Raw genomic sequence first — 26272 nt, forward strand, 5'->3', positions numbered from 1 at the left:
TTTGATCAGCATAGTGGTAGAGGTCCAAAAAGCAGCATTTGCTCCCCCCTGAACCACAGCGTGAGAGTAAATTACTATCCTTTACGGATAAGGAGAAAGGCAGGGAAGGAAGGAGTCACCAGCTGGCATGTTTTTCTGGCTGGTCTCAGCATTTCTGGTGCTGCTAGCATCCCCACGCTCCCCGCTCATGCTCTCAGCAGGGAGAGAGGTGATGGGCACGAAGGATGTCGTCGACTCGGCATTGAAACCATCACTTGGGGACGTCACAGTGAGACCTTTTCCCCTCCCTTGCTTGCCCTCGCGTATGAGCATCCTGCACGTATGGTCAATTCCACTAAAAAAAGATAACCACAAAACACCCTTGAAATGGAAGAAGCATCGGAAACTCAAACCCATAAGTTTAATGCAGGATGACGTCCTATTCCTGCCTGCCTTGGGTGAGACGTTTCTTAGACATAAGCAAACTGGATTCACATAATCTTTCATTTCCACAGCCCACTCAAGTCCCCCAGATACAAGTACGAGCAAACTGTCTGCGATTTTTAAGATCACAGAATCACAGAAAGGTTGAGTTTGGAAGGGACCTCTGGACCTCTAGTCCAACCCCCCCGCTCAAGCAGAGTCACCTACAGCATGTTGCCCAGGATTGTGTCCAGATGGCTTTTGAATACCTCCAAGGGTGGAGACTCCACAACCTCTCTGGGCAGCCTGCTCCAGTGCTCAGTCATCCTCACAGTAAAGAAGTTTTTTCTCATGTTCAGATGGAGCTTCCTGTGTTTCAGTTTGTGCCTGTTGCTTCTCGTCCTATCGCTGGGCACCACTGAAAAGAGTTTGGCCCCATCCTCTTGACACCCTCCCTTAAGACATTGATAAGATCCCCTCTCAGTCTTCTCCAGGCTGAATGGACCCAGCTCTCTCAGCCTCTCCTTGTGTAACAGATGCTCCAGTCCCCTAATCATCTTTGTGGCCCTCCACTGGACTCTCTCCAGTAGTGCCATGTCTCTCTTGTACTGGAGAGCCCAGAACTGGACACAATATTCCAGATGTGGCCTCACCAGGGCTGAGTAGAGGGGGAGGATCACCTCCCTTGATCTGCTGGCAACGCTCTTCCTAACATACCCCAGGATACTATTGGTCTTCTTGGCCACAAAGGCACATTGCTGGCTCATGGTCAACTTGTTGTCCACGAGGACTCCAGATGTGAGAGCGTCTGACTATGCAACCATCCTTTGAAACCCAGCTGGGCTGCATTTGCATCCAGCATCCACCTCGAGCTGACAGGAGACAACGGAGCAACTCTCCCTGCATCCTTACAGATCCTGCCCCACTTATCAATAATTTGTTGCCAGTTACATAGAAGATCCCAGTTTCCCTTATTCCACTTGGGACAAAACTGTTCAAGAAACATTGATCAAATGTAGACGCGAAAAAAGAAACTACTCTGCCTCTTTTACTGCAATCCTCTGTACTGTTTAAATTGAAATAACTCAGATTTTCCATCTTACAATTTTTTTCCAAGAGAAAGCAGCAAGAGAATCATTGTTTTGGCCTCAAGGCATTCATCAAGCCCTCTCATTTCTTTCTTGAGTTCAGCAGAGTAGCCACTTTATCTGGTGGGTGATTGGATATATATATTTTTTCCCCAGGAAGACACTTCATTTTAGTGTATATGGAAGGTATATTGCACATAGAAACCAGGGGAATAGAGTAGCAAGGCATTAAATCTATCTGCTAAAGAACATTTATTCAAAGACGACCACAAGGCTCAATCTAATTGACAATTTCTGCTTCGGGCCCATGATTAAAATCCAAAGGTTGCTGCAGGTGAGAACAGGAAAAAACTAGCATTGCCATTGGCAAGAATTTGCACAAGAGCTGTCATGACCAGCAGTTATCACCAATTTGCTTTTAGCACTTAATATTAATCAACATGTGAGGAAAAAAGTCCTCAACTCAACAAGAGGGCTTAGCTCTGGGGAAGAAGGGGTTAGGGAGCAAATGCACATGATTTTTATTAGGAGTATCTTGTGGAATGTATGCTGGATATCCCAAAAATGCATGTGTAAAACTGTTGATGGTGTTGGTTTTTACAACACATTTTCCGCACATGAGCCACAAATAGTCTCTCTTAGTTTTGTATGAGCTTATCAATTCAAGGAGATTCTTCATAAAGTTTTTGTTCTCTTAAGGGCCTGTTTGTACAAAGCAGAAACAGAACACACAGTTATATCCTATTTCTGTTTTTAATGAGTTCTCAATCAATTAACCCCTGCAGATGACGATCGCAATAAGCATTTAGTTGGGACCTGCAGAGTGAAGTATTTTGTGAACTCTGCAGTTGAGAAAGCAGATTTTTTTTTTTCCCCCCAGCCAGCAATCGATGGAAAGGAGATGTGGTACAACCGCCACGTTAATACAGGAAACTTCAAACCCTTGGATGTGCCGGCACGCACCAGTTTCACGCACTAATGGAAAAACCCATGTGCATAGCACATTATTTTGCACACGCGCAGCTCTGAGCCGTGTGCCGTAGCGCAGCTGCTGATTGCCCCAATGTTTAATAATGCATCTGCTAGGATATCATCCCTGTCAGATTCCTTTTGCAGGTGAGAAACTAAAGCACAGAAGCCAGAGATACAGCCAGTCCTTTAGTCCACAGCAAGTTCACTGTAACTTATTAGTTCTGAACGTACCTGATCTACTTGAAAATGGATAACAGTTTTTTTTTTTTTTTCAAAAGCAACACAGAACTCAGCCTTGACACACTGTTCAAATATTTACTAGGGTTTCTGGCAGATTTTGAGAACCACGCTGAACTTAATGGGGCCAGTGTCCGCTTGGGAACATCGCTAATCACCGTAAGACCAGAGAAGGAATGAAGTGACTTGCCCTGGGATACGCAAGGAGTCTGTGGCAGAGCACAGTCTCGAACTATGTATGCTTCAGTCCCGGAAACTCTGTCCCCATGACGTTCCTCCTCGACAGAGGAGTGACCAAGACCATCTGCAATAGAGTCACCGCAGACAGACCAAGAACAACGTTCCCAAGTCAAGATTTCTACTGCTTCTGAGGTCTGAGGAACGCACTTCTTATGGCTTCTTCAGTTTTCAGGCCTTATAAAACAAAAAAACAACAACCTTCTCTTCCCCACAAACTCAAGGAAATTAAAGTGTTGTATTAGTGTCTTCATGTAACAGAAACTGCGGTCAATGAGCCGGCCAGCAATTGCATGAGTACCAGTGTCCACGTCAGACGTCTGTACAAAGACAAAAAAAGCAGACGTAATACCGTACTAGAGCCACGCTTGTCGCTACCCAGTAGCATTACTTGACCTAATTGAAGCAGTCTTTGCTGACAGACAGATATATTTATGTACTTTAAAAATCTAACTTAGTCTTATCTGGCTCAGAGCCGAGTGTGTTCTGCTTTTAATGGCAGTGTTGGTTTGGGAGCCAGGCATCGAGCCCAAAGGTGGGATAACAGGGTCTGACACCTGGATGCTGCTCAAACTTGTGGTTTACAGCTTTCAATTAATGTTTGCAGAGGCAGATGGACTAAGGGTGGTGGGGAGATACGTGGGAAGAAAATTTTTCCCTCTATCTTTCCAAATTATCAGGGTTGAAGGCTATGAAGAGCCTAATCCAAAAGGCAAGGAACAAGCAGGATGTCCTAAGGAGAGTGGAAGATGGTGGAGTTTAAAAAACCTGTGAAAGTCCAGTGGAAAATGGTTTATTAGTTTTTTGTGGGCAGATACTCAAACACTAACTGTACCTGTCACCCCTTATTCCAGCTTGCAAGATAGAGACCAGGGTTTTACTCCTGCTTTCCCATGCATTTCCCGGGCAAAGTTAAGCCACTTAAAATAGCTTATCATTTTCTTCACTTTTTAAAGAAAAGATCTATTTATTCAGATCTGTCCTTAAAACGGGTTAGCTGCAAAATGTGTACACAAATAATTTGTATCAGAAGGCTTTTAATCAAAGCGTGGAAAATTTATCTCCATTCTCACTAACGGACGCAACTATCTTCGTTCATGCCCATTTTTGAGAGGAAACCAATTACGTCACTGACTTACTGCCCTTCTCCAAGCACCCTCTTCCCAGAGCTAACAACCCTCCGATATTATTCAAGGAAAAAGAGAGGGGCCAGTTTGTATCCAAGTGATCGGAGTGAGGTTTGTGAGTTCGAAGTGAAATATGTTATTCAATACCATATAAGCCCATTCATAGTCAAAGAGTGAATAGGAAATGCACAAAACGTGTGCTGAATCCTAGCAGCTCTTTGCAGAGAACCAGTTAATTTAAGATGTTAGATATTTTATCTGTGCTTCTGGGAAGTGGACTGGCATTGAAATGACAACCACAATCTCCTCTGGAAAATACCTATGATTACGTTGCTACTTACAGTCCAACAACCTGTTACAAATACCATTTACAGAATTACTATAATTCCACAGCATCTTTGAGTCTGAATCCTGTGTGCATGTGTGTGCATGACATGTTTAAATCTGTAACATTTAGGAGCCAGAATTTGTTTTGTGCTTTGAAAAGTGCTACACTACCACCTAAGCAGCGCCTTAATACATCCAGACTTGAAATCATAGCAGCCAGTCTATATTACGCAGACACAGTGGCTTTTCGGGGAAAGAAAATCAGCATGTCCTGGACTATGAACATAGTATTTGTTAAGAATGAAAAAAAAAAAAAGAAATTCTGCAACAGAATGTGTTTTCCTGATAGAGTTTGTCACATTTTTTCAGGAAATATCACTCTTCTTTATGAAGATCTTCAGCATTTTGAAAGCAAAGAGAAAGTCTGAGATGCTTAAAAAGAAATCACTAACTGAACTGACTGGGACGCAGTGGTAGCAGGTACTTCCTAAATATATTTATGAATCAAACTGAGTTGTCATTTGGGTGAGACAGAGTAAGTGACAATTTGCAGTGGATCTGGATACTGGGGTTTATTTAAGACCGAACAAGATGTGATTTTACCCTACTCGATTATCGCACATGCTCACCCCCCACCAACGCTGTGGTCACGACATCTCGACCTCCCTCCGCACCTGGAGGTTGCTGCTGGTCGGGGGAGGCTGGACAGAAAGTTGTGCTGGTTCGCGACTCGCACACACCCGCCTCGGGCATCGCTGGACAAGGTCCCCAGGCGTCCCCCGGCATTTGCTTCCACCCATCCCCTGGTGTCCAGGATTCTTCCCCCACACCCCGGCTCTTTCCTCCAGCTGGGATCTCCTTCTCCTTTCTGGGTCTCCTCCTCCTCTCCAAGATCACTTCTTCCCAGGAACCCGTCTTTTCAGCCTCCTTTCTGAGCCCCCAAACCTCCCATTTTCCCAAATAAAATAGTCTGTGCACAGAAGCACAGCACGTGATCAGCCTGCTAATTGCTGGTTCTCTCTCATTTCTCTTTATTAATTGGAAGATATAGGACACACCACTTTTCTTTAGTCCAGGTGCTACCAAAATTTACAACCAGCCCGTAACCTGTTGCATTAGCAAGCAGTGGGCTTGTGCTCAACAGTTCACAAGCTCAGTTTTGGACATGCGCCTCCGCACACCTCAGTTACCTGGCACCTTTTAATGTTCATGATTTTTTCACCTACGACAGTCATCAGACCCATATTAGCTCATCTCCTGCAAGCGCCTCATTACAAAGTCACCTGCTTTGGAGCAGGATGAGAAAATCGACTTTGTGTATAAATATGACACTTTTGCACTGAGTATATGCACATTGATAAGGATGTTGCTCTCCATCACTTTTTTATTAAGAGGTGTAAGGCAGGCACTAGTCTACCGAATGTGTATCAGTAACTTTTCTGTTACTGTTACAACTGTTGAGTTGTTGCTACGTTTCACGAGAAGCCCCACAAGGCAGCAAACATAACTCATAAGCTAGATCCATCCCTGCCCACCCTCCCCTCCAAAATACCAAACACATATAATCATGCCCGCAAATATTAGCTTTAGCCTTATGTAAGCCTCAAACGAGCACACAAATCTTACTATCATTATTTGAAGCCTAAAACATTGGCAAGGTTCCCAAGTAAACCACTGTGATTTTGGAGAACACCAGGAAATTCAAGCGAAGCGGGAGAACTCAGCCTGCCCCAAACAAGCAAACACGATCCTTTGCCAAGCAAAAGTTCACAGGAAAGTTAAAAGCAGTATCAGAAACAATTGAGATTCACGGAGGACAAGTGATAAGAGAGATTCGAAAACCTAATGAAAGCATACCTCCTCAAACTAGGGATCTGTTTCCAAATATTCGATATGCCAGCATGCCATCCAATCGCCAACACTTTTTGAAGTCAACAACACTTAAAGACGGCTAGTACCTTGAAGGAGATGCCTGCCACAAAAAGAGTTTAAAAAATTCCCAATATCTCAATTTTGGACAGTGAAGATCCAAAAAAATCCAGTGCTCAGGCTAGTTGCAGGATGCAGGCAAGACGCCAGGCTTGTTCAGGAACTCGAATTCCAAAAAACTGAGAGCATGAAGGATTTTTGAAGCACTAGCCATCACTTTTCCTGGCTCAGTGAGCACCAGCGAGCAAGAAGATCATTTGAAAACTTGGCCCTAGATCTCTAATTTTCATTTTGTTTCTTTTAAACAAATAGCTCAGCCTAACAATCTCCAGGACAAACACAGATAAACAAAAAAAGATCCCACCCAGCACCATGCGATTATACAGGCCTTTGGTTTGGCTGGGGTTCTCCTTAGACAAATAAAAACATAAATACATTGTCTTCACGCAATCTGGGGCCATGCAACTAAGATTGATTAGTACTGGTATGAAGTCTTAAAAATAACAGATCTTCAAAACTGTTACCCATAAACACGAGGATCAGAAAGAACTAAAGTTAAACTGTTTTAAGTGACCTCCAGTCTTTCCCTGAAGCACACCGTCAGAAACCCTTGGAAGGTGAGGTCTTCTGGGGAAGTTGGGCAGGACTTTTGCTCAGTTTCTACTGCGGGGATTTAAGTGCTGTGAAAATTTCGGTCAGAAACAGGACTGATGCTTCCGGTTTGAGTCAGGAAATGTTTTTAACGCAAGTAGTCCAGACTAAGGGGAAAATAAAAATATCACAACTGAAGCAGAAGTGACCATTTGGTCTGAAGTTCGCTCGAAATTTAGGGAAATCATTTCAGACACCTTATGAGGCAAGAAATCTTAGCAGGGTTCCTGTTCAGGAAACTTATGGACAGTCCAAGACTGACAACCTCAAAAGAAACATAAGTCTCAAAGCGAGTCCAAAGCTTGTGCAATAAACTTGAAGAGGGAGAGAGAGAAAAAAAAAGCTATGTGATTTTATATAAAAAACATATTTCATGTATTTTTGCCTTCTGACAGAAGCATATACTGTTGACCTTAAAAATCTTTGTAATGTGTGAGTGTGTGTGTTTTCCCCGCAAGTTATAAACTTGAAATCCCCGTTCACCTTAGCATCTTTCCAGGAGCCAAGGAACTTTATAACTATGAAAAATAGCAACATTGGATTCATTACTTTTACTCCTAAAGGCTCCACAATGCTGGAGTGACGGGCAACGCCATAATTCCCACTGTTAGGGATATCAAACTCATAATGAAGGAGCCTAGGTTATTACACCTGGTTTTTTTCCACATTGACAACACTGCAAGGAAAATCAAGTTTCATGGTACATATCGCTGCTCTCTGCAGCTAAAAAAGGAATGTTGAGACATGCAAAAAAATTTTTTTTACTAATCATGTTTTTGTATAGGTTTGGTTCCTTTCGAAGGCAAAAGTCTGCATTTTTTTTCCACAGGAGGGAAAGAGGAAATGCTCAAAAGCAGCTATTTGGCCAAGAAAGAATATAAAGGTGCAAAGTAGTAGAGTTTATTGGTGTAATTAAGCTAAGGACCATTCTTGAGATTTGATTCAGTTCATCACAAGTCTAAGAGCCACTCGAAGGTTCAACGCAGGTTTTGATGCTTGTGTAATCAAATCCCTGAAATTTGACATTTGTGGAGCTAAACTGACTATTGCTGGTTTCAAAATAAAATAAACACAATGGCCCTTCCGCCCGCTAGGGAACAGATGTGTAAGTGCGGTCACGTGGGTTAGCTTAATCTCTCCCACCTTTTTGGGGCTCTCGGCCTGTTTCCGTGACACTAAGCTGTCCAAAGTTTCATGGTAAAAGGCAGCCAGGTGAGGGCAGAGATCCTCTTAGATGTGGCCCTTCAGAAAGGGCTGTTTTTAATTAAAAACAGCAACAACAGAAATACTAAAAAATCCTAAACCCAAGAAAGCTTCCTCAAGCTGCATGGGAGAGCTACAAATGTCCCAATCTGATTTTGAATCTCATTCAACATGAGAGAATCTGACCAAGACACAAAATTCAGAGGAAATCAGATTTCAAGGGTTCCAGCTCCTCCCGAATAAATTTTTTCATACTTCAGACTGAAAGATGCCATAGATGAAAAATAACTTAGAATCCCAAATGAATGAAGCTTTGCTATTAAAAAAAAAAAAATCACAGTTGAACATACAGATTCTTCCACAGAAAAGTAAATTAAGTGAAAATCAAAACTGCTCCAAGTTATGTCAGGGCTCGCTATGCACGTAAAGCAATTTTCCATCTGTGTATTTTCAGGTAGGCTTTCCACCTTCAGAAAGTTTGCATTGCAATGCACAAAAGATTGTATGATCTTGAAGTCTTCAGGATCCCATCTTTTCTGGTCAGTCTAATCAAAACGCTTTCCTTCAGGGATATGTCTGAATTTATCCTTGATCACCACTGCATCGAGCTCCCAGGAATTAAATGAGAATCTTGTTACATTAAAACAAAGTTGTTTATAATCAACCATGCACAAGCTGTTGGTATGGCTAGCTGCCACACAAATCAAGGTTAAAACAGAACAGGCTTACAGCCGAAATACAACTAATAGGACATTATTCTTTCAGACATTTGGTTAGGCTGACAAATTTGTAACTCCATAATTTACACGGTGTCCCCATGACATGTGGCAGTGGTGCTATTGTGTATGGAGATTTTTATCATGGGAAGGAGGGGGAGGAAATCTATATTTTCCTAATGCAAATCCTCCCCATAACGATTTAGGAACGCATGCTGGCTTGCTAAAGTATACAATTTACCTATCTGTGAGTACATGAAGTTCAAGCGGCTATGGATAATTATTTTAATGCCATGCAAAACTAGCCTGCGGAACTCCTTGGCACAGAAGGTGGTTAAGATATCACATATGAAACTTTTCTTTAAAAGTATATTCTTTAATAAGACACCACAAAAGCCTTGAAAGATTTGTTCTCTCTTTTGGCTTGTGCATTGCATCAATAAAATAAATACAGTTAAAATTCAGTATTATGAAAGAAAATTCAATTAGTGGGATTTTAACACTCTTGTATAACACAGGAATTGTCTTGTGGGAGCTGAACAGTAGTTTGTTTTATATGACCTTCCCCCAAGAGCTACAAGAATCCTGCACAGATGTTGCCAAATAAGGAACAATTCTTCCCAACCTCAGATAGTAGCTGGCCAAAGTGTGAGGACTTATATTCTTCCCCATCTGTTTTAATTCTATCTAATAGTAGATGTTCTCATCATCTTTATAAATACCTTTTTTCAGTTCAAAGCATTTGCCACCATGGTATCTTCTGGCACAGCAGTCTACATGCTAGCTGTCACGCGGGTTATCAGTCTCAAATCTCTTGTGAGACTTTTTTTTTCCTTTCTTTGTATTATGACAAAATTCAAGTGACAAAAGCCTAAACTCCCATTTCCGAGAAGTGCTTTCTACCCTGCAGAGCTCTCTGCCTCCCTAAATAAACAATCCTCATAAGAAAGTCCTTCTATGTCTGAAATTATTAGCTAACGATCTCTGGAAGCCCTGTGTCAAAGCCTATCTTTACCCTCTTCCTCAAGGAATTCAGAATTGGCTGCTACTGCCGAAAGGGTAGGAGGACACCATATATAGGTAACTGCTCTGTTCCAGAAGTTCACGTCTTAAAAAAAAAAAGAAAAAAAATCCATACTGATCATACAGCTTCCTGCCTGCAAAGCTGATTTTATTTGATAGCACCGGACTAAGCTTCCAGCCTCCAAAGAATTAAGACATGCCCAACCCTCTGCTGCTGAACGAGTTCTGCTTTCCCATTCTGCTTTCACCATGTAGACTTGTGCAAACTTCCTGTGTGGTCTGATTACTGTTGGGTATTATAAGAATAAATGGAGAAAAAAAAAATGCGGAGCTCATTCTTTCCTCCAAATCGTCGTGTTTTGCGATGTTGCAACCTGGAGTCCAGCACTGTTTCACATCCAAAGCACAAGTTCACTGTATACATGGCTCGTTTTCATCAATGGAGCTTGGTTTTTCCTCCATGGTTACCATTTTCATAGTATCCACTTAACTTTAATCCATACCCTGAATTTCCAGTATTCAAGATACAGGCCTGTAATATGTAATAACCAGCAGAAAATTTAATAGGAAAACAGGGCAATTAATTAGTACAATAAGATTAATCCAGGTACACAGTACATTCACAGTAAGTTTCTGTACACTACAGGACATTGTGCTTTTAAGTTGTTTTTTTTGGTTTTGTTTTAAAAACAATGATTATGGTGTTTTGTGCTATCTGCCAATTTATTCCTGTCTTTTCTTTGGACTTCTCAGTTCTTTGATGCCCACCAGTAAACATCTGTAACTGCAGCAAAAATACTTCTGGCAATATTGCCTTCTTATCCGCCCTGAGTTCAGATAAAATTGGCAGTGGACCTGCGGCTTCATCTATGCTCTTTCTCCATTTCTTCTACCCAGTCATGCCACCTTGCCTGAACACTTGCGCTCTTTGTGGTGGATCAAAGTCTTTGTGCTGTTTTGTCACTGGAAGAATAATCAGCTACTTTTGGTTGTTGGATGCTCTGCTGTACAAGGCCATACAGTATCTACAGATAATAATTACAGAAGAAAGAATATGAAGTGCAGTGACTGCATCCCAGACACATCAATAGAAAAACCTCAGACTGTAATTCACTATAGAAAATATTGTTAGAGAGGATACTTTTAAATTAAGGGATCTCTTAGTCAGTAAAAGAGTAACTTTCTTTTTCTTGAGCAGTGGGAGGAGAAGCTATGACTGAGACTACTTTTAAATTCTTCTTATGAAAAGAGAAGATACAAGAGAGAAGATATAGGAGAAGACCTCAGAGTCTCTATTTAAAACAGTGATCTAGCCAGCTTTGAGGCTTCACCTAACAACAAATTTCACTCATAAGAGCTGCTTACATGATGTGAACTCTCATTAACAGCAGGTTTTATGAGTTGTGGGGCAAACAGAGCACCATCCTGCTCACAGATGTGGCTGCAACTCTCAGCGTACTCTGCCTTCAGCTCTGCCTGCTCTAAGAGCAGTCCCAGAGCTACAGGTGGAACAAAGTTGGCCTGGGTTAAAGATATAAACTGCTTATGCAGGCATAAATAAAGAAATAAACCTTGGATGCAAAAAAATCATGAAACTTTGGGCCAAAATGGTAGTGAAAAACTGTGATATGGCAAGCTCTGTTTCTTTCCAACAATTTAAAGCTGGTGTGCAATTCATATAGTTGGCTTACACAGCCTGTCTACAACCTAGATGTTGTAGGTTTAGGTTTGTTAACAGATTATGCCCAAGTTATTAGCCTGCTTGAATGCTGACTAAAAGAGCACAGAGCTATGTCATCTGTTTTCTTTAGATATGGAAAAAAAAATGACTAGAAAGCTAAAACGTAATGTTACTCCCAAGAGCTTTTTAGAGTCTAGACTTCAGACAGTAAAACTGGACTTTAGCAAACTGGAAGGGATTCATAGAGTAAGCGCTCTGACTAAGACACTTCTCCCCTTAGATTCCCTTTCGGTGTAAAAACTCTGTAAAGACCATAAAAAAGGCATAAAGTTTTCCGCCAAACATGTGGGGACCAACTCTCCAGTACTCTAGCAAGTCAACGGAGCTTCGCCCGTTCACAACAGCTACAAGTCTAACCCCAAAAGTCCCATAAAAGACCCTGCCAACAATTCCTGTTGGAGTCAATGAAAGTTTATATCAGTGTTTAAATACTTATCTCCACATCAGCCCATCGGAGACCTTTAATACCCTCTTCCAAACTTGTAATTCTTCTGAGGCCTCAGGCTACACAAATCCTTTATTTTGACATGTCCAGCAGAAAAACTTGAGCTTGGTCAGCAGAATTTTACAACTCTTGCCAAGACCTGTTTTTCCAGTATGGGGGAAGTCCAAGGGCTACAGTGAGACCCACCAGGTTCAGCAGTGCCAGCTATTGGGGGGGGCTGTTAAATCCTTCCCCGAGAACATGTGGGGATGTCCAGAAAGGATGTTCAGGAGAAATGCCAAGTTAAAAAGTGCATCCAGCAACTCTACGGACATGGCATGTAAATCCAGGCTCAAACACGTGGTAAGGATCATGCACCCAGTACTTCTCCTCTTGAAGAAGCCAGGCAGAAAGCCACAGCAACCTACCAGCAACTAGAAACCGCCTCTGGGCAACATTGCTTAAAGCAAAGATTAGTCTTAGGAGTTGGAGAAGTAATCTAACTCCATCCTACAAATACTTAAAGGTAAATTTAGTTACCATTTGCAGAACCAGATAGTCTCAACCTGAAATCTGCCAGTGCCAAGATGAGCATAACAGGAGTGCTCTGGTGTCATACACTGGTTAACTTACACATTTATAACCTATTCTGTGTGCGGAAAGACTATTAGGTTAACATGTTTCTCAGAACTGGAATGCCCCCAGCTTTAAAGACTCTCCTTTGAAGTCCCTGCTATGACATATCACTGTTTTCTTTGGGACCTGGAAGCCCAAGAACCCTATTTAAAACTACAAGTCTTAAAACCAAAGGAAAAAACCCTCCCCTGCCACTGCCCTTAAGTTGAAAACTGAAGTTTGCTTCAGCCTTTCCCTAATATCATACAAATTCTTGGGCGGAATAAGCTTACTCAAACCATTCCAAATCATACTCAGATTTCCAACCCAAACTAAGTTCTGGCTCCGCTGATTCACTAATTTAATATGATAAATGTAGTCTGCAGTTCAACTATGTCAAATTCTAGAAGCAGTCTTCCACTACAGAAGATTTTAGCAAAGTTACTCGAACAAGGAAATTAATTTTCTATCAGGTGGGAATTAGCTGCATGTATAAAGTATTTCTTTTGAAGATAACCAGCTACAGGCTTTGTAACGTGACATCCAAAAAAAAGAAGTCTAGCACAGCTGACACAATAGATTTTTCCAATAATCTGAAATACACCCATTCAACAAAAGAGAGAGACAGACAATTATGATAATCACAGGATCCTCCCAATATTTCTGCCTTTATAAAGCCTTCAGTTTTACATCTCAGTTGGAAAAAAAGAAGGAAAAAAAAATCAGTATCTGCAGATAAACAGGATTCCAGAAAGCAAAGTGATGCATTAATGTCAGCTTGGGACGGATTCAAGAACAAGTAACCCATAATGAATTGTCAGAACAAACTCCACATGCCAGGGACGCATGGACTTTCCCAGATGAAGAAAAAAAAAAAATCAACCCCCCCCCCCCCAAACTAAGGAACCTCTTCCATTTGTGATGAAAAATCTTCTCAGTACTTGTGGAGAAGGCGAAACAATCACAATCAAGGAAAAAGCATCTGAGAAAACTACACAGAAATGCAATTCATAGGAGCTTTTTATTAGCAAAAATTAGTGTATGCAGTATATTAGTGCAGCAGCATGCTCAGCAGCTCATGTAAAAGAGATTGGATGGCAGGTTAATTTAGGTTATGCTAAGAATTTCTGTAATACCAGAGAGCAAATATATTTCAGAGCTCATAAAAATCCAACTTTTAAATTGTTGTACTCTCAAAAAGAGAGCCTGGCAATTAAGCATAGGTATGTGCAATTCTCAGTATAGCAACTACTGTGGGGGTTTTTTGTTTTATTTTTTTTAATGTATTTCTTAGAAACAAGAGTCCAATGCTGATCCCAATCCCTGATCCCTTGCTCAGGTCAGGCAAGAGGAAATCCTCAGGAGCAAGCCGGGGCGCTCCCGTCACCGCAGGAGAGCCTGCAGATCTCCCTGGCCTCACCTTCCGTCACCCTGTGCCGGGGACGGCACTGGGTGCAGCACCTCGAGACTAGCACAGGGTGCAGATGGTCCTTCGTGCATCTCTCCTGACTGAGGCAATGCTGCAATAAGACCTGCTAAAACAGTTTCACCCTGCTCTAATTACACCCCAATGCAGTGGTCAGTGGGATACTCTACCAAGGACTGAGAAAACATGTGCCACAAGCTACATGAAGCTGGTGAAACGCAGGCAGGTAAAGGTGCATTTCAACTGGGGGCGGTGCAAGGGGAAAGAAATTTAGAATAATGAAGGAATAAACCTATGAAAAAGAGTTATTCAAATGTGCAGCAACGAGACCAGAAATTAGCAGGTAGGCAGAGAAGGAACTGCACCCCAAAGGAGGGACTAGGCTTAGAGAGGGAGCTGATAAAGCACAGTAGCCAGTATAACTGAATTTACAAATTATCAGAAAGGGTTACTGAAGAAAAAAAAAAAAGCATCACACACACACACAACTAAGCAATTTGCTATCGGGTACACTTCAGCCAGAGCATTCGGTTCCGGGTACCAGGCTTCAGCCAACTCCAGACTAGGAACTACTTGGGAAAGAAGCTGGTGCACGTGAGAAATTAGAGTGAAGGTCTGCGGAGGTCCCTTGCAAAGGCAAACGTGCTGATGAAAGGTTTTTAGTAAACCAGCAAGGAATGACTTGTTCTCAAAAGAGCCAAATTCTGGTTTCATTTAAGGAAATTATTTTTTATTATGGTGGACACCGGAAAGGCCCTGCACTATGTGTTCTGTGCAGACCACGAAGAGTCTCTACAGCCATGAAAAGTTTATAGCCAAAGTAGATAAGACAGGTATTATTGATTCCACTTTTACAACTGGGAAATGAGGCACACAGAGATTAAGTGAACCATCCAAACTCACTCAAAGGTTGGGAAAAGCTTGAAATTGCACCCTGGATCTTGAGAGATAAGTGCAATGCTTCCGCTGCAGGGTCACCTTTGCTTTCTACAAGCAACTTCCTCCTTACTTCCATTCCACTCAATGCACAAGTAGACAAAGCTTAAAATTTGTGATGGGTTAGTTATGAAACAGCTGCAAAGATCTGCAAAAGCATATCAGGACTCTAAATTACTTAGGAGATGAAATAGTAGATTAAAGTCAAGATGGGTAGAGTGATGCCGATAGGAAAGAATGATCCTGGTTTTACCCAAATCCTGCAACACATACATGAGTGTAACTGGGTGGGACTAATCACCCACCCAGGATTTCAGGAATGAAATTTTGAAGTACTAACAGATGCAGAAGCAGCACCCCTCAGAGTCCCACCAAAGAAACAAATCTGAGCTTGGTGCCTGAACATTAGGAATTGCTAGAGAACAAAATGAGAAACAATACATATAGAGGATTGCTGTAGAAATTCCAGATGCATTCATATTTTTAATACCTGTTCCCTTTCCTCTCCTTTTAAAAAGGCTACTATAGACCAGAAAAAAGGTTCAGAGAAGGACAAACAACATGATTGAAGGTCTCAATCTTATCTCTGTCTGAGGAAAGATTAAACAAGGAAAGACTCTTTGGTCTGCAAAAGAAATTACAGAGGGGATACAGTGGAAGGTTTAGATTCATGAATGACATGGAGAATATGAATAACCTTTTTTTTTTTCCTCCCCATCTGTTGCCAGTACAGGGACTAGAGGGAGCAAAACTAGCAGATAACAGGCTCAAAGACAAGGGGAAACCCCCAAACTAGAGGAGATGCTCCATCATACCGGGAAACCACTTCAAGCAGTGGTGGGCTGGCACAGCTACCACACAGCCCAACATGCAGATGCAAGGCAAAGCCGCACCTAAGAGCAGCCCTTCCAGCGCACTGCTTGGTTAGCAGAGACACAACCAGCGTGTCAAACCTCATGACTTCTTTACTGCAAGATGTTGTGGATGTTCAAAGTCTACATGGGCTGAAAGATATAACTGCAAAGCCAACCCGACAAACCCATGGAGGAAGCATTAATCAAGAAAGGGACATCACTTCTGGCATAGGAAGTCCCTGCACTGCAAATTGCTGGAGGCTAGGAGAGTATTACTACACATTTGCTGTCTTACTTCCTCACTAGGCATCCGTACGGCTGGTGTGGTAACTTGACGTTACGTGCTTTAGGGGTTAGGGTAATTTAAACAGGCAAAGCAACATAGCGGCATCAGTGGAGTAAACCTCTTTGTGAAACAATGCTCATTGGAATTGGATGGCTAAATCCCCTATAAAGCACCTGGAAGATTTAACAACTCATGTCCGAATGAACAAGATGTAATGAGCTTGTGTACAGGCTTGATATGAAAAGGGGATTGTTTTTAGTAAGACAGCAAAGAATAACCGCTTATAGGAAAGAGTGATATTGAATTTTAATCAGGAGAACATAAAGATACAAAGAAAAAACCTGCACAGGCTTAGAAGTGGACTAGATGACATTCTCAGCCACCAACAATAGATGCTGGAGAGTGTTACATCCTAATCTTCCATGTTCTGTTATCTTCACTTTTTCAATCACCCCATATATCCTGCCTTTATAAGCCAAACCAAGAAAAACTGCCAGTATTGTCCTCCACAAAGTGCAGAGAAAACACAGATACAAAAGATGAAAAAGAGAATAAGAAAAAAAAGCAAGAGCTGGCCTTGTTTTTTTATCCCAGTATTACTCACTGAAGAGTTACATGTGAAGATTGAGAGCAGAAGAATCCAAACTATGTTTTGTTGCCCATATTTTATATATATTAGAACATATTCGCAACTGCCATTCCTCCTGGCGATTCTCATTTATAGAACTGCTTGGAACTTTCGTGACCCTCACTAACATGCCATTAAAAGCTATTTATTACATGACACGTACTTTTGAAGGAGTTAACTGGAAAAACCCTCCTTCAATGTGTTTTTAGTTACTATGAGATAAACACACCCTCTTTGCTTATATATATATATATATTTTTTTTTTCCAAATGAGCATATTGTGGCAATTATGAGGGAATTTCTCTTCTCTGCTGACAGCCAAAATTCCATTATCTGTATTTCATGGTGGCGACGGACTCCAGCACTATGTTCCTCGGCCAAACTTTGGGGGCTTTTTTTGTTTTGTTTTTGAGGAGCGGGTGGAGACAACATTGTTCAGGTCCTCAGAGTAAAGCACATGGTGAACCAGCTGGGTTTTCTTTCCCTTTTTGAGTAGTAGTTCTGTGCTGGGGGGGACCATGAGTCCTCTCACTTCATTCTTGGGCGCTCAGCTGTTGGGATTGAGCCATTGTGGGTGCTTTCCTCATTTTCCCCTAATTTTTAACTTCTTGAAGCTGTTTGCCCTATCTTAATTTGCAGGCAATCATCGGAGGAGGGTGTGGGCAGAGGACTCCTTGCCTGGAAGAGCCGGTATTACAGGCACCAACTAAACAAGCCTCAAATTGCTCCTCCTGGACTGACTAGCCAAGCATTAAAGGCACTCTTCCCTTGAAAAGACAAACTATTTACAGGCTGCTTTGACAGTGTGGGGTGGGAAAAGGCTTCTTAGAGAGAACATTTTAATTGTTACAGATTGTGTTGGCCCCATTAGAGAGCTCATTCGCTTAGGAAAGGCTGAAAAGGGGCTACTCAGCACACCCAGGAGATGCAGCCCTCCAGGAGAAGCAAGTTGCCCGCTCCAACCAGCCAAGCTGAGCTGAGCAGCTTAACAGGACTTGTGAAATTTAGGTGTGCAGGACAGTACAGCAAGAGCCCCTGCTTCACAGCCTTCAGCTCGACCACTAACTGAGGCGAAAAATCCTGCTCCTTGCTCAAATTTCACCTTGGCTTCACTAAGTCTAGTTGGGAACAACTTGTTCGTAGCAATATGGCATAGAAAGGTCACATACTTCTTCCAAAAGGGTTGCAAAGGGGTAGAAGGTCTTCCCTGCATAGGCAACGCAGGTGATTTCTAGTGCTGCGTTTGACCTCGTTGGATGCAAAACATGGGGGAGAAGCTCAACTGGCCGATACACCCTGTCACATATGAGGGGCAAAACCAGGCTACAGAAATGCAAGAAGAGAGCACAGAAAGTTTTGGAGGGGGATTAGAGGCATTTCTGGAGGCACAGCACCTGATCCCTGCATGCCTGACGCACTAGGAGGACTGTGACCCTGCTCCCACATCGCTTTGGAGCCAGGGAAACAGGATTCCCGCTTTCACCGAGGGCTCGCCAAGCATGGAGCATTTGTGGATAAATAAGGCTCTGAAGCATTTTAAAAAGGCCTGAAGGTCTGCCAAGCTCTTCTGCCTCCAAAGAGTCTCCCCAACACTGTACTTATGCTAGTCACGCTATGAAGAGCGAGAAGGCATCTACAAGGGAAGATCAGACAGAAGCATGTTAACGTCAGAGCGCAAATGTTATGCTGGGAGTTTCTCTGAAAAGAGACAATGGGAGGAAAAAAGGTCCACAAGAGCTCCAGCAGATTTACCTTCTAATAACTTTAACGTTCAGAACACTGTAAAGAAATCCCATGATATAAAACATTTTCTGAAGTTTTTTTTCATTGTTGCTGTTTTATTCTGCACATGAAGCTTTGCATTTAGAGCCTGTGATGTCCTCTCCCCCTCACCCTGATGTGAATCCAACGGGTGTTAAGACTTTCCAGAAAGTATTGCCACTCTTTCAGGTGGGACGGTAACACGGACACAAGGAAAGAAGGAGGGTCGATGCAATATTATACGCACACTCCTGTACCATACTGCCATTTATTATATTTATGTGTATGTATATTTAATTGCTCTGTACATTTCCCTGTGCTTTTATTTAGCGATGCTCCAGGTGGGACATGGGGGCAAATAGGGCAGGCAGGCAGCACCATGGCAGCCCAGAGCCCCTGGGATCCCCTGCCCCCAGCAGCTCCCACCAATGCAATTATTTTGCCCCCTTTCCATGAAATCTGCCTCCTTCAGCCTTTTCCCAGTTAAGCCAAGTCTCAAATGGTGAGCGAGTCGCAGAAGGTGCACAGGAAAACAACACCGAGATTTGCCACCATAGGACACCGCTCTTGAGTTGGTCTCCGCATTTACTGCTGCATTTAATTTGTGTCTTCAAGAATCGTTTTGTGCCACCTCAGAGAAACCCACAGGCCAATTCTCCTATTTCCTGTAAATATTAACTGCAGGCTCTCTTGATATGTGTTGGGGGGAAACATTAAAAACAATAAACCCAGAGGCACCAAACTGTAATGCTGGAAACCGGCCTGAAGAGGAGACAGTGAAGTTTGTAAGAAGAGGTAGAGCTGGCATTACAGCTTAATAATCACAAGCCATAATAGCTGCATATTGGCTTCCAGTGATTTTTTGGACTACCACTTACCAGTTTACATTGCACACTGCCTTTTCACACCTTTTAACCCTCTGCATCCTGCAGTTGATGTGCACAGTGTCCAGTATGCCCAGCATTCATTACTATAAATATAAGCGGTATATTCAGAAGAGAGCGTACAGTAAGTTGATTTAATCACCTCATTGACCTACTCTGTCTGGGCAGCTGTAATCTCCAGAATTCACACTAATTTCACAGAGCTGAGAAACTTTGGTCATACTTTGGGGGCAGGGGGAAGGCCAGGGAAGTATCTCTGCTTAAATCATATAAACATGTCATTTCTCCAAGAAAACAGGATTCTCTGAGGCCAACAGTCCCTCCTCCTTCTCCAGTAAACCCAGCTCTGAAGCCCCCTGGGCCATCCCTCAATCCACTAAAAACTTTGTGTCACCTGACTTGACAAGCAGAGCTATCAGAAGTGTCGGGAAGTGATAGAAACTTTACAGATAATTCCAGGGATGGCAGAGGGAGCGCGGCGAGAGCGCTTTGCTCACATCCCTGCGCCGCTCCAGCACCTTTGCAACAGGAGCATCCCCAGCACGTGCCACCCAAACCTTCCTCACCTGCCTGCCAACCTTCCCTCGCTTCAAATGCTACAGCTGAGCCAACACCTGCACCGAGGTCTCAGAATTTAAATATCTGAGCCTTATAGTAATTAGCTTGGGGGAAGAAAATACATTATGCTTTTATTTGTACCGACAGTCCTTAGTGATTTAAAAAAAATAAGAAAAAACAACACTAAACTTGCAGTAAAACTGCTACGCCAACTCTCACACCGCAGAGAAGTGTAAAGTATCTTAGTCCATATTCCTACACTCAGAAGATGGGCAGGGAAACGTAAAGGTTCTGAAAAAAGAGAGATGAAATTCAATGCTCTGCAAATATGAGAAAAATTTGACAGTGCTATTAAGCTATCTAGTTTGGCTTTGGAAGGGTTCAACTTTCACTCTTGCAGCTCAAGACACGTTAAGTTCCTTAAAACATTGCAGCAAGAAGGTCAAGTATACTCCAGCATTAGAAAAACAAACACCCTCCCCCCCGCAAATCCCAGCACTTTACCCCCCCCTTTTTTTTAAAAAATGACAACCTGAACATATTACATGCAGCCTCATGTTTTGCAAGAGAGCTGAGGGAAGTAAACTTTGTGTTTAACTAGTTTCGCCAGCTATATTCCCAGATGTTTCAAATGCTTTAGTGAAGTTCCTGCAAGCCATCAGCAAACTTTTTATGGTTCAGGATTCTCCATAGGCAAAGCCAGGCAATTAGAGCAGCCTTAAGCCTGGCCATTTAACACCGTGGAGCTTCAATAGCTGCAGCACTGATCATTTTTCCCCCTGATGTATGTACTGGTTCGAGTTGCTGTTTTTCATTATTAAAAGAAAAAACGCCAGGGTAAAATCAGTAGCAACTTTTAAGTATCCAGCATATGCCTTGGAGGGACAACAAACTGTGTAAGGATTCGGCGACAAAACGAAACCAGCACATTTTTCCTCCTTTTCCCTCCCAGCCTATTTTCCCCTCCCTGATCAACTCTCACGCTGCTTTTTGCTACTCGAAAGTTTCCCACATATCCCCCTACAAGGCAAAGCGATGCAAGCAGAGAGTTAATCCTTCCGCAGTTTCAACTGGTGCTAGCCCTACTGTTAACTTTAATTTACAGAGCAATCTCTCTTTTGGAAAGAAAAAGAAAAAAAAATCATCCACACTTTCTTACTGCACTGTAACACCGAGAAGTATATTTTGAAAATCTCCCTCGGGTCTCTCTAAACATCTGCTTAAAGGTTTGCCGTATCTTAAAGGGGGCTCTAATTACCAGCAGCTCCTCTCTCTGCTCCTTAAGCCCAGGGCTCACATTTCGATTATAACTCAAGCGCCAGTTAGGGGTAAATTTAGGGGTAAACCAAAAAATAAAAAAAATAAAAAAGTGACTGTACCAAACAGAAGAAAACACAGGCCTACCTTAAAACTTTCCAGCTTTTCAGAGGATCCAAGTCAGAGATTATAGACAGCATTGTATTAATAATAACAACTAAAAAAGAAAAGGGGGGGGTGGTGGTGGGAAAAAGCCGGCGCACGGAGCGCAAGGAGCAGCGAGCCCGCTCCTCGGGCCGAGGGACGGGACGGGACGGCTCCTGCCCCCTTCCCCGCCTGACGAGCGCTTGTCCCGGCTTCTCTCCACCCCCAAAACCCCCAGCCCGGGCCGCGGCGCCCCGCAGCCCCGCCGCCGCCGCCTTTTAAAGCCCTCGCGAGCTGCGCCCGCCGAGCGCCGCGGACCTCCGCGCGACCCGCGTAATCCCGGGCGCTGCCCGAAAGCTCCCCGCGTCCGCAGCGGCCGCCTCGGCTCGCCCGCGGCAGCGGCACTAGAGCAGCCGGGAAGCCTCGGGGCTTTGCCAGCAATCGTTTACAGCTTACTGCAGGCTGCAGCCTCCTCCTTTGCGGTGGCTTTTTTCCACCTCCGAGGTTTGCTTTTTTATACACACACACATATATAATTTTATATATATATGTATATGTGTGTATATATATGCATGTATGTATATATATATATATATTTTTTTTTTCGGAAAGTTGTTGGGGGTCTCCCTTTTGCCCACTCTGTACGGGTTCGACACTTTTAAAGGAGGGACTTTTAATGAGACTCCTCTCCCACCCTTCCCTCCCCCCTCTGCCCCTCACCCCCTTCCGCACGCACAGGCACAGGCGCGATTTACCCCCCCCCCCCCGCGCTCCAAAAGCAGTTCATAACCTTTTGAATGCAGCATCCTCCCTCCTTTTTTTTAAATCTGCTAGACTTGTGCACTGAAGCTATGACCGAAAGCGGTCCAATTTATGGCAAGACTGCTATTATGAGAGATTAATAAAAAGCCTAATAACGCAGAGGCGGAAGCAGCCCTTTTAGGCGGCTGAAAGGGGGAGAGGTGGCTATTTAGTTCCATTAGATCCGTTTCTTCTTTTTGTTGCTATTTGAAAAATAAATAGTAGAGCGTCCCCCAGATCACTATGGTGATCTGCAAAGTTCTGTACGCTACTCTGTTGGTGTGTGTTTATTTAGAAAAAAACCTACATGAGTGGCTTCTTTTGTGTTTTTAGAATGCTTTTTGACGTTGATTTCCCTGCATTTGAATATTCTGTTTTGTTTTGTTTTTTTTTCTTTTCCCTTGAAATGTTTTCCATTCATCCTGTGAATGACTGAGCCCTCTCCTTGAGCTCTGCCAATTCATTGGGATTTCTGGAAAATCCCAGATTAAAATTCTGGAATACAACCAAAACCATATCTTAACAAGTGTTCAGCCAGGACCAAACTACCCCAAACGACAGATACTTCCACTTTGCTATTTATACAATAGGCATATGCCGCTACTTCCTCTCTGCCACCAGTTCTCAAAACAAAAAAAAGGAAAAAAGAAAAAAAATTCTAAAGCAGCCTTTGTATATTAAAAAACAGTAGTAATACGATGGTCACATAATAGTAGTATGTGACATCAGGCACTCTCAGCAGCGTAATAAAGCATAATAAAGTTTGGAAACTGCTTTAAGTCTTTCCACTTTAAGGCTTTAAACCTCCCACTGCCCCCAGAAGAGTTTGTGACCATTTTGCCTGCCAGTGAGCAGCCAGGAGATAGTAGAGCCTGGGCAGATGGAAACGGAAAGGAGGGCTGTATCCACCTCCAGACACTTCGGGGGCCATGTATTTATTTATCTACGGTACGTAGGTTGGATGCCTGGCAGTGGAAAATGAAATTCGGTGGCCACTTGTCACATGTTTCTTTGTGGAGCAGAGGAAACCTTTATTTTTGGCTTGGGAAACAATTAGGAAGAGATTAGCCGGTGTCTCTTCCCTTCTTCCCCAAATAATGTAAACCCCCATTAAACAGGTGAATCGCCCGCACGAGGCTAGGGAGAGCGTAACCGGTCAGAACAGGCTGTCCAGCCTCTCTCCTCTCTACCTCACTCTTACATTCCCTTGTTTTGGAGCTATATTCACATATTTTCCCATGCAAACCTCTTGCTGAGTATTTCACATCAAAGATCAATATAGCCTCAAAACAGCAAAAGCTTCAAGCAAACCGAAAAAACCTCAAACTATCCCATCGACTCGTGTCCCCGGGCAAGCCCACCTTGGGTCCTTGTCCCATCGTGTCTGCTCACTGTGGCACCTGAAGATGAGAGGGAGGGAAGGAGATTTATACCCTGCCTAGGGATTTAACTGGTTTCAGTTTCGGTGCTGGTTCGGGAGCAGGTCTGCGCTGCAAGGAAGATCTTTGCGCTAGGGCTGGCTGTTCCCGCAGCCCTGGACCTCAAGGACGAGACGCACGAGGTGGAGGACCACTGTTTCCCCTGACACCGAGCGAGAAACCAAGGCCAAGAGAAACAATTTATCCAGTTTCCCCCCTTCAGGTCAGTGCCAAACCTTGCTCCACCCCATGGAGATTCTGGGCATCTCTTACTCTGTTCATCCATTAATTCCACAAACTGTCTCCGTTTCAGGAATTTTATCTCTAACAAGTATATTTTATGCTTTCCGTAGACACATTTTTGCATAACTTGCTGCCTTCCTTCTGAAAACACTCCATTATTTTCTTTCAGTGAAAAAATGAAAACAATACCGTATGAGTGGAGATTCGTATTCCTTTCCCATTTGCAATTATTTGCCATGATTTTTATTATTTTCTTCTTAAACTTTTCATCTCTGGAAAAAAAGCCAAGTCTCCATTTCACTGGACCTGGCTGGTGTTTTGCCAACTTTTTCTACAGCGCTGAAAAAAGCAACTATGAACCTTCTAAAAATAAAACCAGCAGATTAAGTTTAGCACAGAGAAACTTGCAACAGGCAATGGGTTTTCCAAAACAGCCTCACGTATTTTATACAGCATGTAGCTATAGTAGGAGGAAACAAATCAAACAGAAACAGAAAAAACACTACAAAATTATTTTCGCTCTTGTGCTCGGCTAGCGGCACCCCCACCTGTCTTTACGCTAAATTATTTTTTCTGTTGTGGTTTAGGACTTTGTCGTCAAAACTTTCATTTTTATGCTCCAAGTGGAGAAATCGCTGATGATCTTTCGCTCGTTTGCCAAGAAACGGAGAGCACATCTGTAAAATATTACTTAGGCAGATTGACTACAGTGAGCCAGCAGGCAACGGCTCTGAAAGTTTCTCTACCTGCCGAAATGCAGCTTATTGTAGAGCTCGGGGCTCTCCTGCGGCAACACGTCCTGACCGCACCGCCCGCGAGCGCGGAGCGTTCCTCCATCAACATGATAAAGAAGTACACGCCTTCAAGGTTTTGAGTCATGTTAAAGTAAATACATATGCACGCTTTTAAAAGCAATATTCGTAGATACGCGCACATGCACAAAAGGATCTCTAAGCAATGTCATCGGCCTTAGTTTAGACAGCTGTGTGGTCCAAAAAGCTCCAGATCGGCTAGCTACAAATATTTGAAGGTCAAGTACAGGACAAAGCATTTTAAAAAAAGTATAAGCAGTGATGGCTACCGGGCAATAGCAAGCTGATTTTATGTCATAAGCAGACTTTTTTTTTTCCCCGGGTGTTTCTTTACCAGAAACCTATCGGGCTGAAGACGTCATAGCGTCAGACGGGAAAGCAAACCAAAAGTAGTAAGCAGTTTGGGGCAGTTATTTAATCCTCTTTGAAGGGTGTTATCTCATTCCAAATATTTTAGGAGCTGAGAAAGTTCTGCCAAAGTGCAACTTCAGAGTCAGGATGCCCAGCAGCCAGGTTATCAGGCAACCATAGGCCACGAAGCAGCCTTCTAGCATCGTCCCAACACACGTTTTCCATCCCTCATCTTATTGTCTCCTTTGCTCTCCGTACGAAGCAATATTGAGTTATTTGAGAAAAAAAAAACCCCACGGGGCTCCTTTACCACGAACCCCCCCCCCCCCCCCAGGGAGCCTGTTGTAAAACAAAAGCTTATCTATTAAGGGTGGCCTCAAACTTCAGGGCAGGCTGCTGTGGTCTGATAAAGGCTCTTCTCCTGCCCGGCTCCCGCCTGCCTGTCCAGCCCCCTTCCTCTCCTCCCAGTGCCTAATGCTTCTCCTTTTAAGCCCTGTAATGACTAATTGGAAATGCATTCCAGCACTTTAGAAGCAGCTTTTCCTTTCCTGCTGACCAGCCAAATGTTTTAAAGTTGGCAAGACGCTGTTTAAACTTGGGAGTTCAAGCACTCGTTTGTGGCCTAGATATGTGATAAAATCCGGCTGAATTTAATAACTCTGTTGTAAAAAATATATCCTGATATTAGAACTGCTCTGAGTAAATCCAAGTATTACAGATCTCTACTGCGGGTCCTTTCTCCCTCGGTGAAACGCATGATCTGGGAGATGACAAATTGCAAAGCCGAAATTTAAGAAAATGCACAAAGTCATGCACCAGCGTCTGAACACGTCCGTAGAAAAAGCAGGCGTAAATCCAAAAGACAGTTACCCCTTGGGAAAGAGTACTGTTACCGAAACACCCTGGAGACAGTCAGTAATCGCTGATTCACAGCTGGTCAACGGCCAAAGAGTCGGGGATTCAGAGCATCTTATCACACGGAGCAACTGAGAAGTTGGCTTCATCCAGCAGCTGCAGCGATTTAGGGGTTTTGTTTCTTTGCTAAACAGCGGGCTTGATTGTACAGAGCCCGCGCTTTAACGGTTAATCATTAATCTTAAATTACATAAATGCGTCTCATACATATCGACTTCTCACTTTTACAAAGTCTACAGAGACAAACTTTCAAGCGATGGTATTTTTCTTATACGGATTGTGATTTTAATGGATTTTCAAGTGCTT

General features: G+C 43.0%; 1 protein-coding gene across 3 annotated transcripts in view; it reads right to left on the reverse strand.

The window, feature by feature from the left end:
• The window catches only part of CELF2 (CUGBP Elav-like family member 2), a 345481-nt gene extending 323855 nt beyond the window's left edge, over positions 1–21626 (reverse strand). For all 3 annotated transcript variants that reach the window (XM_067317361.1, XM_067317320.1, XM_067317315.1), the window contains exon 1: positions 21430–21626. In XM_067317361.1, the coding sequence (XP_067173462.1) occupies positions 21430–21482 (53 nt within the window). In that variant the 5' untranslated portion in view covers positions 21483–21626. The remainder of the gene's footprint in view (positions 1–21429) is intronic.
• Positions 21627–26272: the final 4646 nt, after the last annotated feature.

This window comes from Apteryx mantelli, chromosome 1 (assembly GCF_036417845.1).
Source record: "Apteryx mantelli isolate bAptMan1 chromosome 1, bAptMan1.hap1, whole genome shotgun sequence".
NCBI classification, from domain to species: Eukaryota; Metazoa; Chordata; class Aves; order Apterygiformes; family Apterygidae; genus Apteryx; species Apteryx mantelli.